The 14331-nt window shown below is 40.6% G+C and overlaps 1 protein-coding gene across 1 annotated transcript; it reads right to left on the bottom strand.

Annotated features, from left to right (window-relative positions):
- Positions 1 to 1238: 1238 nt before the first annotated feature.
- mcm2 (minichromosome maintenance complex component 2) lies at positions 1239 to 13305 on the bottom strand. The gene is made up of 16 exons (XM_053653474.1): positions 13228 to 13305; positions 11749 to 11933; positions 10916 to 11082; positions 9919 to 10191; positions 9611 to 9830; positions 8978 to 9185; positions 8594 to 8728; positions 8149 to 8340; positions 7920 to 8013; positions 7402 to 7652; positions 6755 to 6881; positions 4614 to 4726; positions 4238 to 4480; positions 3497 to 3679; positions 2327 to 2482; positions 1239 to 1585 (listed from the first exon to the last, which is right to left on the bottom strand). Exons 1-16 carry the CDS (start codon positions 13231 to 13233, stop codon positions 1475 to 1477), a joined length of 2664 nt encoding a protein of 887 aa, XP_053509449.1. The 5' UTR covers positions 13234 to 13305; the 3' UTR covers positions 1239 to 1474.
- Positions 13306 to 14331: the final 1026 nt, after the last annotated feature.

The raw sequence follows: 14331 nt of genomic DNA, 5'->3' as shown, positions 1-14331 counted from the left end.
GTGCAGTGAAAATTACATGTATCCGTGTCTCCTCAGACGTGATGGAGAACTTGCAGATGCCTTGGTGGAAGAGTGGAGGAACATCTCACAGCAAGAACTGATCAGTCTGGTGCAGTCCATGAGGATGAGATGCACTGTAGTACTTAAAGCAGCTGGAGGAGACACCAGATACTGACCGTTACTTTTAATATTGACCCCACCTTTGCTCAGGGACTCATTATTCCATTTCTGTTCCTCAAATGTCTGAAACATCTTCAGTTTATGTCTCAGTTGTTGAATGTTTTTATGTTAATACAAATATTTATACATGTTAAGAAATTTGCTGGAAATAAAAGCAGTTAAAAAAGCATTTTTTTCTGGTGGCTGTGGGCCGTGATAGTTTATCTTTTTTTTTTTTTTTTTTTTTAAGTTTGCGTGTCGCTAAACTGATGCTTATCCATTTTGAACTTGACATTTCTTTTTCTTTGGGGGGGAAGGGGGCACATACACCAAAAGTGCAATTCTTTATAAGCATATATTTTTTATATTCTCTCTGATAGACAGACAGACAGACAGACAGATATAGATAGAGGAATTGGCTAAGATTCCGCAGGAACACTGCCAGAAGCTGGTGTCTGGTTATGCATCTCGTTTGCAGCAGATCATAACAGCAAAAGGGTGCTTTACTAAGTACTAAAGATGCTTGCCATGAAGGGGTTGAATAATTTTAAACTGGAGAAGTCATTATAAGTTGCTTTTTCAGATTAATTTGTTGAAACCACTTGAAGCATTCATTGGGTTGAACTATTCCAATTGCTTTTGTTTGATTTGTTCACTGCAAACAGCTGAAAGTCTGTACATTTTGACAATAAACCTGATTTGCAATGGAGGTTGAATAATTTTGCACAATATATATTTTTAGATATGCGCATGCTCCCAGATTTTCTGCCAAGTTCATGTTTGGAGATGTAGATGCCCATCGATGAACACAGATTGTGATCCTGTGCTAGCATACTCGGAGACAACATTTCCATCTTTAAGAAGCAGGTTAACTATTCATGAACTGCATGGACAGCAATTAACCCCTTAAGTACCTGCATTTTGACCCAAATCTCATCATTTGTGAAAGCAAGAGCAAAAACACTCAAGCACGAAATTCTGGCAGAAATATTGTGCTATAAATTTACATTCTATGATGGAAGATCACAAAACAATTTACTCTAAGGAATTTGAGGGTCAGTGAACATTTTATTTGACAATTTCTTTTAGAACATGGTACGCATCATATTTGACAATAGAAAGAAAAAAATAATAATAATTCGTAGCAACTGTCTTACAACAAGCAAACGTGACCGCTATCAAAGTGTGGCATTTCTCTGAATGATCACGTGACTGTCCATATCAGAACTCATCCATTTCCACACCATGTGGCGATACAGGAACCTATTTACACATCCACATGATTCTCAAATACAATCCATATGCAGCACATGGCTTAGAACTGCTGCATGATCAGCTTCTTCTTCACATCATGGGAGAACTTGTTGGAGAGGAACAAGTCGCTGTCATAAAATGCCGACAAGCTGTGAATGTTGATCTGTCGAGCCTACAAAGGAGAGAGGGAGAATGCATAACTTAATAAAGACAATTATTGCAATATGAATAAATGTACCTTAAACAATCAAGATATGTACCAAATTGCCAGGGATACACTAAAAATACAAAATCAGGGGTGGACAAATCACTAATCCGGGCACCTGGAAGATCTCATGGTAGGTTTAACAAGCAAAAATAAATGAATAAATAAATAAAACACTTGGAAAAACCCTTCGTTGACTTTGCAAAACAAAAGTTTTCCATTGCTCAATACATTGAAACTTGGTAGGCTTCACAGTGGTACAATGTGAAAACGCACACATCCAAATCACATAGCCTGCTATAAGTAAGTAACAGTGCTCAAATATCGGTTAAACACAATACTGGACAATGATTTGACTTTTTTGTCGATGGCACAAACACAATGTCTGAAATGATCCTCTTGGAACAAAAGTTTCTAATCACAATCACTCTCTTCCATGTTAATGCACTTAACTCGCAAACAAATACACGGCACTGCAGAGCTTTCTCTTGCCCATTAGGTTAGCTAATCAACATAGGATTCGTCCAGCCCTGAAAACACACCAAAATCTCACATACAAAAGAAAACTGCCTTTGCATTCTACAACAGAAAAACTCATTTTTAGATTTTCAAAATCACACCCCTAATATGGTCACACCGTAACACTAATATCCCTGTATTATTTAATGTGTGACATACGACAGTAGAGTACATCATCCTGTCAGTTACCTTGTCCACCAGGTCTTTCTCAGGGATCTCGATGACGTCTTGCTGCACTCCGTAGCGGTTGCGCTGGTAGGACACCTGCTCGGCCACCAGTTGCTTCAGGATAAACAGCAGCAGCTCGTTGTTGTCTCGCCTGAAAGCCAGGTAGCGTGCAAACGTCTGGAGGAGAACAGACACCGGTCAGTAAATCCCAGAACAAATAACAAAAGGGTGACAAAATTTATTTATTTAAATAGTGGCATCGGTAAACTAAGAATCTGTGCTTATGTCTTGTGTTGATATATTTAGGGTTCCTACAGTATTAAAGAACGTCGAGTGACTAGAACTACATTTAATTATTTAGTCAGTTATATAAAACAAGCTACTGCCCTCTTTTGCAGTACAGAATTCTCAAAAAGATTATTTGAGTACTTCAAGCACCTTGGGCAAACTGTGCTGCAGTCGTTTAACCTCTAACGCCAAACTGCTTCTATCCACTGCTCGTTATATGCCAGTGCTGAACAGGTGAAAAAGCCCGGGGGGGCAAACGTATCGGCGTATTGGCTTTTAAAAGCATTAAAGAGTGCTGACTTCGCCGTGCTGATCTGACGAGCACCAGGGTAGAAATGCAAGTGCTCCTACACCGACATCTTTGTGTCCCAAGGTTAATCACAGAGGCTAAAGTCACTTCTCATTAAAATTTAAACTGGAGATTTTGTTCCCATAGACAACAGAAGGTGGAATTTTTCAGGGTAGATTTAAGCAGGAAGTCTAAGCAATAAAAACAATGCACATAAAATTAGATGTTTTAAAAATCAGATTCAGATGTCATTTTGCTTCAAATTCAAATTGGATTTCTGTAATCTCCTTTGTAGCATCACGCTTTCTCTCACCCCCTCAACCACAAAATAAATAAATAAATAAAAAAAACCTTTGACTTCTGAAGGCACGTAAGGGTAGAAGAATACCATAGCCCATCGTAATAAAGAAGTGTCCTCTCATTTCTTTGGCGCCTTCTTACTACCGAATACATTCAGAATCCTAACTGTATTAGTATGACACGAACTACATGTACATGCCTGGTTCAATACTACTACAGTGCATACCCGAGTCAAAAGCAACTAGAGTCCAAAGAAATAAAGTCTTTATTTGGTCAAACATTTCGAAAGGTCCTAGTTGAACAAATCTCCACACCTTTCTCATGCTCCTCATCACACTGAACTTCTGTGTGTCGATAAAGCTCTCCAGCATGACGCGTATAGCCATGTTGACGTCGTCCTCCTGTACGTAGTCACGGAGGTGCATGCGTGCATGGGCCTCTGCCATCCGGATCATCGATTCGATGTGACGCACAGTGATCGGGATGCTGCCCGTAGCCTGTCAGAGAGACACATAAAAACACAAATTTTAACCACACCAGAACAAAAAGCAAACAAGTCACCAACTTGTGTATCGGATTCGATCTGTAATTAGGGGTGGAACTCTGTGTGCGTTTCAACTGAAACTGATTTTTAGTCAGGGAGCCACTATTATAATCTATATAACTACATTTATTTATTCATTTCAAATGGTGCAGCACAACGCCATTATATTATACCCCATGTAGTCAACATAACCAGTGATCTGAAAGCTACTTAGGACTCATCCTAAGAGTAAATTAATACCCGATTTAACAAATCAGGCTGAAAACGGAGGTACATCGATCAGCTAAGAAATGTAAAATCAAGAAAACATCAAACTTTTAGATACTACAGATAATTTAAATGGAATATATTGATTAATTTTTAGAAAAATAGGATTGTCACACCTGTAGTGAATTTTACAGCGCAGCTCTACTGTTAACGCCTGTTCTGTCTGAGGCAGAGTAAAAATGACATTTGAATATTTCAGTGCATTTTGAAAAGAATCCTGTGAGAAGAAAGTCCTTCCTCTAACCATGGATTCCTTGCGGAGGTCACTGTAGATGCGTGCCACTTTGTCCTGGTCCATCTGGTTCAGTTTGGGGCGAACACGCTCCTTGGCATAGATGATGTACTTCTTGAGCAGCTCTTGAGGAATGGGCGGCACATCTGACGAGTTGGGCAGCACCATTTCCTCCAGGCTGGCAACACCCCCTTCCTTGTTGCCTGGGTGATGCTTTATGTGGCTGCCCACCACGAAGCGTGCCAGCATCTCGTCCTTTAAAGACAGAAGGATGGGGTTAATAAATAACACTTTTTTTTTTAGTTATTATTAATGAATATATATATATTATATAATTTTTTATCCCAGGAGCTACAGGTAACCATGGGAGGAACAGACAGTGTCTCACCTGCACGGGATCCACAGTGTCTCTTACGACACACAAGACATCAAAACGAGACACGATGGGCTCGGTCAGGTCCACGTTGTCAGAAAACGTGAGAGATGGGTCATATCGGCCACCTTAAAAGGGAAAGAGAACAAACAAATCTTACCTATAGCATGCTGGACTGTATATTATTTACACACACACACACACACAGAGACCACTATGAAAACCCACAAAGTAACTGATTTTTTATTTATTTACTTTAAATGCAACAATCAGACACTGGATTGTTTATATGGAAAGTGCCATGCATTTTTAATTAAAGCCAATGACAGCTTAACAGTTATAGCTTATAGCGAGATTCCGCTAACGTCTGTGCTAATGACATAGTGAATGAACTGCCCTTAATCTGGCATAAATATTTTAACTAAATGGTCTGACACACAGCGGTGTTCATAGAACAAAGACAACGGTTCAATCATTTCCCCCTCACAGGCTTTCAAGTGTTATGCTTTCTTTCACTTACATGAAAGAACATGACCAGAATTATCACCTTTTTCACATCCGATTACTGAACACCCTGCCCCCCCCCCTCCCACATATGCATAATTTAATGTGAACGCACTTGACAGGATGTGTGAAAACGTGATTCATTATATCGGAGTAAGAAAGTGACTGACTGAAGCACAAATTTGGCTTATAGGTAGTATTTTGAGCATAAAAAACCCATCACCATTTGAACAATAATTAAAAATCAGATAGCATGAAGGATTAAAAAGGTGGTATGGGCCCTTATTAGAACACCTCTAACCAGAAGTGCCATAGGAAGGGGGGCAATTTCAACTATTCTTGCCTATTAACTGCCCTTTCCCCTAAAAACAGAAAAGAACTTCCTACTGTTCTGAAGAAAAGGAAAAAACTGTGGGGTTTCAGCTTTCAGCAGGTCAATTCAAGTGAAGACAAATCAATCTTTTAAAAGCCTGGAACAGGGTTTGTACAGACGTTCAAGGACATTTCAAACACTATTTTTGCTTTCAAGGACTATACAAGAGATGCCATTCAAACATATTCTTTATTTATTCTGTTAATAAATAAATAAATAATAAAGAAACACAATCAAATGGACTAAATTTGCATTTCCCATGCACTGCTTCATCATCACCGTAACATCAGTATACTCCAGGTGAGTGACAGCAACAGTTTTACAATGAAAAGTCGTTAAATGTCCCTAGATGTTGTAATTAATATGCTAATTAGCGCATGACATCACTGTCATATATTCATTCAGCCCTTTACATCCATTTGCTTCTTTCCTGCTCTGTGCTCATATATTGTATTTTAATACAGCAGAATTTCCAATAATAAAGCTGTTCTCACCTACATATTTTTCTGTTGTCAGAAAACGGAACGAGTATGAAATAGAGACTGAAATGCCACCCATTAAGAGACTACATGTTCACCAGCAGACATTTCCAAGTTGCTGCTCTGCATTGCTAAAATCCTGATTTATAACTGTGACATCAACTGACAAAACCACCGCGCACACACATACACACACACACCAGTTAAAGATGTAAAATGATTCACTCAGAGAGAATGTTAGACGTGAGTGAATGTGCTGCTCCTCTCCGAACAGAGTATCCGCAGAGAGAGGAGTACCTGCGGCAGGAAAGCAGGACCTGGCACTCACAGGGTTGTACTGGCCACACTCTTCTACAGAAAGTAGCTAAAGTTTGCCCTAGATTTGTTTGGGGGGGGGGGGGGGGCTGGGGGGTGTTCACAAGAAAAATAAATAAATAAAAATCACTAAAGGGGTTTGAACGGCGGACCGGAGCGGTCTCGGTCAAAACGAGTGAGCAAATAGTGGGAGGAGGGGGAGGGGCTGCAGCGAGGGGTCATATTTTGAGTGAAAGTATTGCATGTGTGTTCTATCGAAAATAAACAACTTTATTTATTGACTTTTTATAATTCGAGCTCCTTTTAAGCACCACAAGATACAAATATGGCTATTTTCAAGGTTTTCCAGTACTTCAATTTCAAAACGCCAAATTCAAGCACCTTGTACGAACCCTGCTGGAAGGAAGAAGTCCTAAATGTAGAGATAAGGCTAAACTGGATTCGTGATACAACCCTCGCTTCCTGCATAAGACTTTGGTACGCACCGATTGGGTTAGCAGCAGCGATGACGGTGCAGCGAGCCTGCAGGGATGTGACAATGCCAGCTTTGGAGATGGAGATACTCTGCTGTTCCATGGCTTCATGGATACTAGTGCGGTCCTGATCGGTCATCTGTGTAACAAGCAAACAGTGCGGTGAGAGAATTATAAGGACTTTAATAGTAAATTGATACCAGCACGATGAGGGCCAACTCACTGAAATACTCCTAGAAGTATATCTTAGATTTTTAAAATGGAGTTAAATTGTGTTATAAATATTCTCTCTTAGTGAGGAGTTATTCCTAGGAGAGGGGGAAAAAAAAAAAAACCTTGAGCATGAACTATGGCAGTTCTGTCACTGTTAATCGATCAACCACAATCCATTTCAACCCAGTAAGATTTTATAAGCTGTGTATATTAATGAACTAATCACCTAATCTTTACGAACATAGATCGTGGGTGCACGTCTTTCCTCAGTGCTGCTACGGTCACCAATCTTAACAGTTTGACACCTCAGAAGAGCACGAATCGACACTTACTCATTTAACAGTATTCTTAAGACTAGAGAATATTTAAGAAAAAGAAGAGGGAAGAAGGAAAAAAACCAAAACTCTTGACTAAAACAGATCTGTAAATTTGTTTAAGAGTCTCACCTTATCAAACTCATCAATAAGACAGACTCCTCGGTCTGCCAGGACCAGAGCCCCAGCCTCCAACGTCCACTCGCGGGTGACCGGGTGTCTCTGGACGTAGGCTGTGAGACCCACAGCTGAGGCACCCTGTCCCGTCGTGAACACCGCCCGGCTCGCCACCTTCTCCACGTACTTCAGGAACTGGGACTTGGCTGTGCCTGGATCCCCACACAAAAGGACGTTGATGTCTCCACGTACTTTATGCTTCCCTCCTACAGACAAAGCCGTTTAAGTGGGAGAAAAAGATCAATTAAAAAAACACTTCACTACATACAACCACAAAGACAAATTATATTTATTTTTCTAATAAATACATTGATCATGACTGAAGAGAGACTTGACAAACGAACTCTATATGATTATGATCAAATCTGTTTCAGTGGCAGAACATCTTAATAATGCGAGTTAAATCCGGTCTGATATCTGAAATCCAGGTTTACAGGTTAAACCTAAATGCAGAAATGCTATAAATAACTCACCTGGATTCTTCGACTCGCCACCAAACAGCGCAAGGGCCAGACCTCTCTTGATATCTTCATGGCCATAGATAGAGGGGCCGATGCTGGCGAAAATCTGCGGAATAAAACCCAGTTAAGAGCAGGACTGTAAAACTTGGCTGACCCGGTCCGTTATACAGCGCAGGAAACAACGCAGACCAGACAGGCTCGCTAGACTAGGCATATTTAAACGCATATTCTTCGTGCTCACCCTCTCTCCGATGCGCTCGTCCTTGGACAGAGCCACGATGGCCTTCACATCCTCGTCAGTGAGCTCTGCCACGGCCACACGCTCGTCTTTCCGCACGATGTGATTGGCCAGGATTACGGTGGCAAAAACAGGAAAGCCGTTGGCCATGTTTAGAGAGCCGTCGTAGTTGTTGTGGTAAATCCCCGTCAGCTCCTAATAATATACGCAATAAAATCCCAGTAAATTCACATTAAATAAGCACCTTTTCAAAATATTCTTTCCGTATGTACCAATCACTCCGTTTAATGTTCATCGACTACCACAAAAATAACTGTAACAGGAAGATACTATTACCAGTTAACCAAGCAAATAGTGATCAAGCTAACTGGTCGCTTCGCTTAGCATTTCTCTCGAAAAACAGCCATTTTAATGCAATACTAGTCATTTCAAACAAATTCAGACTCACGATTTCATCTCCAGGCTTGCAGCTGTCTACCAGGTCGGCCAGAAGGATGGCGTCTTTGGACCGGGGCAGGCGGCCAGCCGCTACTTTGCCAGGACTCTCCTGGATGGTGATGCGCTGGTAGTTCTGATACACCGTCTGTGGAAAGAATACTCACTTAACCGAATGTTTAGGAGAATGCTCCACGCAAAAATTTAAAGAAGAACACACAAGCCCAGATAATGCAACTAGCTATAAGAACTAAAACGATTCGATGAATTACAACTCTTGAATATCCTACACATATTCACGTGATTCAGACTCAACTGAGAACGATTCCCTCCGAGATGCCACACAACTGATTTACAGTAACAAACGCACTCGTCGTTGAAAACCTTAAGTACGTACCTGCTCCATGTTGATTTCAAACGGACCAAGAGACTGACATTCTGGACAGGAGCCTGGCTTCACTTCCTGGTTCTGCGATTGGAAAAAGGGGCCCAGGATAAAGTTGCACTTGTTACAGTTGTATTTGACCATGCCGAGCTGGGGCAGCACTGCCGTACAGCTGGTTACTACACCACTGGTGCGGATCAGCTGGTTCAGATGAAGCTGCCTACAAACAGAACAGAGTATACAACACGTCGTAGAATTAACAGCGGATTACAGCACATAGCTTTAAAAAGGGTTTGAAATCAAGCCATGCCTTTATTCTTTTGTCTAACCCTTTTCGATTACAGAAAAGACCAGACAAAAGAAAAAATATATATATATATCTCTCACACACAGGGTCCATTTCCCCCCTCATTAAGAAATCCAGGTTCTATGAACATTCACGTTAGACAAGATCCAACCCTAGAGCACTTTTCCATATGGTATCCTTGCTGTTTCCTAAGATAATGTGGCCACAGAGACCGTTTTGATCAGTCTGTACACAAATTAATTCCCCCAAAAATGAAGAATGACAAAGTGCAAAAATAAATAAATGAATAAAAAATAAAGACAAGCAACAGCAGTCGTGTACTTGTAATGAATCTGTACCTGAGCGAACGCAGCTCCTCCACTAGAGGCAGGTTGCCGATACGCACGTGGATCTCGTGGGCTATGCGGTCGTATTTAGGGTACATGGCCAGCACCACCTCTTTCGCAGCCTCATCCAAGATCTTCAGCATCTCAGCAGGTGCCTCAGGGAGAAAGTAAGCCAGTACATGCTCTCTGGAGGCCAACTCCTCATAGTTCACCAACAAGCTCTCTTTGTTTTCTAGACGTGAATAAAAACTAATTAAATAGCACGTAAAATACTGGAAAGAGGGGGAAAAAAATTTATTAAAAAAAAAACAGTAATTTACCTTTGCACATGTCACTGATCCTCTCCTTGAATACGTTGTGGCCGTGCTCGTCCACGTGTGTGCGCAGGAAGTTCTTGAAGCGGTGGTAGATCTCCAAGCGCGGAGCAGCCATTGATACCCACTCTCGCACCGAGTGACCCTTCATGTCCTCCAGGTTCTCGATACTCTCGATCATCTCTTCATCCTCGCCTTCAGCACCAGCTCCTTCTGCAGCGCGCTCCACCAGGCGCCGGCGCCTCTTCGATGGCCGCTCATCGTCCTCGTCTTCGCTGTCTGGATGAAGAAAATATTTTTTAAAATAAATAAATAAATAAATAAATGTGTTTGTAATGAGGTCAGGGGAATTCGTTTGTACGTTCTGAGGAAGGAATCTGAAGTATAAACCAAACAGCACTTGCACTCTTAACTAGGGGATGTGCATTTATATACAAGCTAACTGTAAATTGTACTAGTAGCAGAGTTATACGATAGTTTTGAATTGTGGAACTTTTACTGCATTTTACTCAATTTGCCCGTTTTCCCCACCACTGTATGTTTCTAAGCCACAGTTAACTAGTCAGTGATACAGCTTCAGCCAAGAATATACTGCTCCAGTCTCTGACTCTGAATTGATCGTTTGTCATCTGTGCTATCGCAGTACATCAGTGTTCCTGCTCTTAATGCTGCGGTAGTTCATCTACATTTCCCATTACGGGGGAAAATTTACATTTTGCTGTTTAAAACTTAACCATAATAATCAATCTGCATCTGACTTCTAATTAAACACACACCACAATAGCAATGCGTCACCCCGAAAACAGCTCCAAAAGAATGGCATTTTTGGCTGTACTTTAAACGCACACTTTATACATCGGATTGTTGAGCACGTACCGGGATGTAGTACATATTCCAAATATGCAGAGACATTTGAATATAAACTCTGTGTGTCTGTGTATATACACATCTACAAAAAAAAAAAACTCTATATAGTTTTGTCTGTGCCAGAGACACAACTCACCGTAAAGCAGTCCCCTCGGCATGCGGCCCATGCCCGTTCTTCTGTCCCTTTCGTTCATGGCTGCCTCTGCACGAGCACGAGCTCCAGGAGACAGTTCACTCAGATCCTCATCCTCATCCAGACCTTCGGGCTCATAGCGATCCAGTTCAGGAATAGGGCGGTAGTCCCTGCAGATGGCAAGGGGCAAAATGTCCATTCAGTGTACAGTCTTAAACAGTTCATACATTATCTAAGGAATGGCAAAATAAAAAATGCTCTGGAATCTATTTTATAATATTATGGAACATGCTATGGATTATATAATGTACACCACCAGTTAAAAGTTTGGAGACGACTGAAATGTTTCTTATGATGGTTAAATGTTTGAAATCGGTGTTGTAGACAAAAATATTATTGTGCCAACATATTAATTTCTTTCATTAGAAAAATAACATTTTATTTACAAAAAATATGAGACGACTTGGAGCAAAATATTTGGAAAATCAGCCAATTAGTGTACAGCGTAGGTGTGAACTCCTTTAATACTGTTTAAAAAGCATCTCAGGGAAATTCCTCAAGAAATCAGGTGAGAAAATGCCAAGAATACATTTCTGTAAATTCTAGGCAAAAAGGGCATCTACTTTGAAGATGCTAAAATACTAAATTATTTAATTTATTTTGGATTTTTTATCACAACATAATTCCCATAGGTCTGTTTGACCAGTAACGTATATAGATAGAAAATAACACGAAGTGAAAATATCACTAGAGCCTTTTTTTCTGCATTTATACACAGTATACACCAATCACACATGCTAAAGCATAAAATATGAAAGCGAAACAACATCCGTTACCCCTCCATCTGGTTCCCGAACAGCTCCTCTCCGTCTTCCGCCTCATCTTCGGGTTCATTGTCCCCCAGCAGTCCCTCGGACTCGTCTTCGAAGGGAGGGAGGTCTCTGCCTGGGCTGGAGGTCAGATCACCACGCCGTGAGCCGCGACTTGGGCTAGTGGCTATGTTAAAAGACTCTGAGGAATCCTGGGGAAAGGAAACATAAGAGGATGCCTAAGTGCATCACTTAACGTAGCCCGGTTTGATGATAAACTACAGTCAAATAAATTAGAGGTTTTTATACTTCTTGTGGCCAGGGGCCCAATTAGCTGTAAAATAAATTCCACAGACCCTCTGGTATATTTAATAAACATACAATAATGTTATACTCTACTTACTGGAGACATAGACCTTTTTCTTTCTGAACCCTCCAGCATCAGAATGCATTAGGTCCAAGTTGTCTTTACTAATACGCTTTAAGTTATTGAGGTTTGGATAAGCCTCATTCAATTCAAGAGACTTATCTTGTCAAAAGTAAATTACCTTTATAAATCCTTTGCTTTCATCTTATCAGAGTCTTGTGCTTTGATGTACCTTCATAATTGCTGTTCTGATATTTATATTTAACAAAATATAAAGATTCTGTTGTGTTTTTATTGTTCTGAGACACATCTATGTGAAAGCTTGAAACTTCATGCTAAAGATTTTCGCTTTGACTCACTTTACTGAATCGCTTCCTTCGGGCAAACAGTTTAAAGGAATCGAGCAGTGCGAGTTCTGATTCAGTAATGAAACGTGGGATACAGAAATGTAATGTAATGTTAGGCTAGATTTTTACCCCAATACAGTAATCCACAAGGTGTCTGAAACGCATTTCTATGTGAAAAGCTGGTACAAAAATAAATGTAGCATCATGCGAATAATATCGGTGCTGAATCGATTCCTTAGAGCGAACCGTTTAAAGGAATCGAGCAGCGTGAGTTCTGATTCAGTAACAAAGCGTGGCGCACAGAAATTTGACACAAACCCAATACAATAATCCACAAGCTGTCTGCATTTGTTATTATAGATATTACAGAATTTACATTCGTTTATAACCAATAACCAAGACCGTGTCTGAAGTGCACATCAGAATTAGCACAGTTATCTACAAAGATATAAACATATAGTATAAACTTTCTACACTGTCACGTTACAAATTTAAACAACAGATTCACCCACATCGTGTACTAGGAAAAAAAACCACAGAAAGCAAACAGTCTAAATAGAGTATTATTTATCTAATGACTAACATTCTCTTCTATCAGTTCAACACAAAGCAGATCCTCCACAACGTGAGAAAATCAGGCCACACACTTCAACACCAAAACTAGCTGAATATACCTAAAATAAGCCAACTCATTACTATAACATTTTCTCTACCCTTATAAACCTACTAAATTCTAACAACTTTTAAATTATTTATTCAAAATGTACGCTAATTTTAACATTTTTCACTCACCGCCATTGCACTGCCTGCTACTCACGTCTCTTCACTTCAGACTACTGTGTTGTGTTTTTTTTTCCGGCGAGGAAAAGTTTTCGCGCGAAATCAGACATGTGACCAAAAAGCCCGCGAAACATCATGAATATGGAATAAGTGTGAGTCTATCTGGCTGTTGATTGGTCCGCGCGCCCACTACGTCACGAGCTCGCTTGATGATGGCGCTGCAGTGCAGGTTTGTCTGAGGAAGAAAGTGTAAGCATGCTGCTGTACAAGAAATACGATTTATAGGTATTATGTCCCATTGGTATTACATTTGCAAATATGAATGTAAAGGTGAAATGCATTTAAACATAGCCAAAGTGTTTTTCACAACAACATGCTTAATTTCTAAAACCAGCCATCCATTTTCTATAACGCTTATCATACAGGGTCAACCCAGGGAGGCATGGGGCACAAGGCGGTGTACACCCTGGACAGGGTGTTAGATTAGATTTAATGTCAATCCATCCATCCATCTTCTATACCGCTTATCCTTCAGGGTCGCAGGGAACCTGGATCCTATCCCAGGGAGCATCGGTCACAAGGTGGGGTACACCCGGGATGGGGTGCCAATCCATCACAGGGCACACTCACATACACTATACACTACGGACACATTGGACATGCCAATCAGCCTACCATGCATGTCTTTGGATTGGGGGAGGAAACTGGAGTACCCGGAGGAAACCCCCACAGCACGGGGAGAACATACAGGGGCACAGCGGGAATCGAACCCCCAACCTTGGAGATGTGAGGCGAATGTGCCAACCATTAAGACACCATTTCTAAAACCTTTACATTAATAAGCTAAAGCATTGGAAAATTGCAATTTGCCTGTCACCGCCCAATATACCTACACTTTACCATGAATCATATACAAAAAAGTATTATTTTTGCATTATTGAGAGTCCATTATTGAGAGTACATCTCATGCTTGAAACATCCTTTTCTAAGAACCATTACAGGTTATGAAAAATGTACATATTAATCGTGTCCCACAGCATTCACTCAACCCTGTTACCTGAACACATTCACTCCTATGAAATATTTGGAATATTCCAAGTCACATGTTCAACAGGA

The sequence above is a fragment of the Ictalurus furcatus genome, chromosome 21 (assembly GCF_023375685.1).
Source record: "Ictalurus furcatus strain D&B chromosome 21, Billie_1.0, whole genome shotgun sequence".
Classification (NCBI taxonomy): Eukaryota; Metazoa; Chordata; class Actinopteri; order Siluriformes; family Ictaluridae; genus Ictalurus; species Ictalurus furcatus.
Note: the sequence above shows the minus strand (reverse complement) of the source record. Positions and strands in the feature narration are given on the sequence as shown.

What these genes read in the sequence shown, in the direction of transcription:
- mcm2 (XM_053653474.1), bottom strand. An exon ending in ACGAGCGCATCGGAGAGAGG is followed by an intron (nt 8,014 to 8,148) that starts GTGAGCACGAAG and finishes TTTATTCCGCAG; the next exon opens with ATTTTCGCCAGCATCGGCCC. An exon ending in TTATTGATGAGTTTGATAAG is followed by an intron (nt 6,882 to 7,401) that starts GTGAGACTCTTA and finishes CTTGTTACACAG; the next exon opens with ATGACCGATCAGGACCGCAC.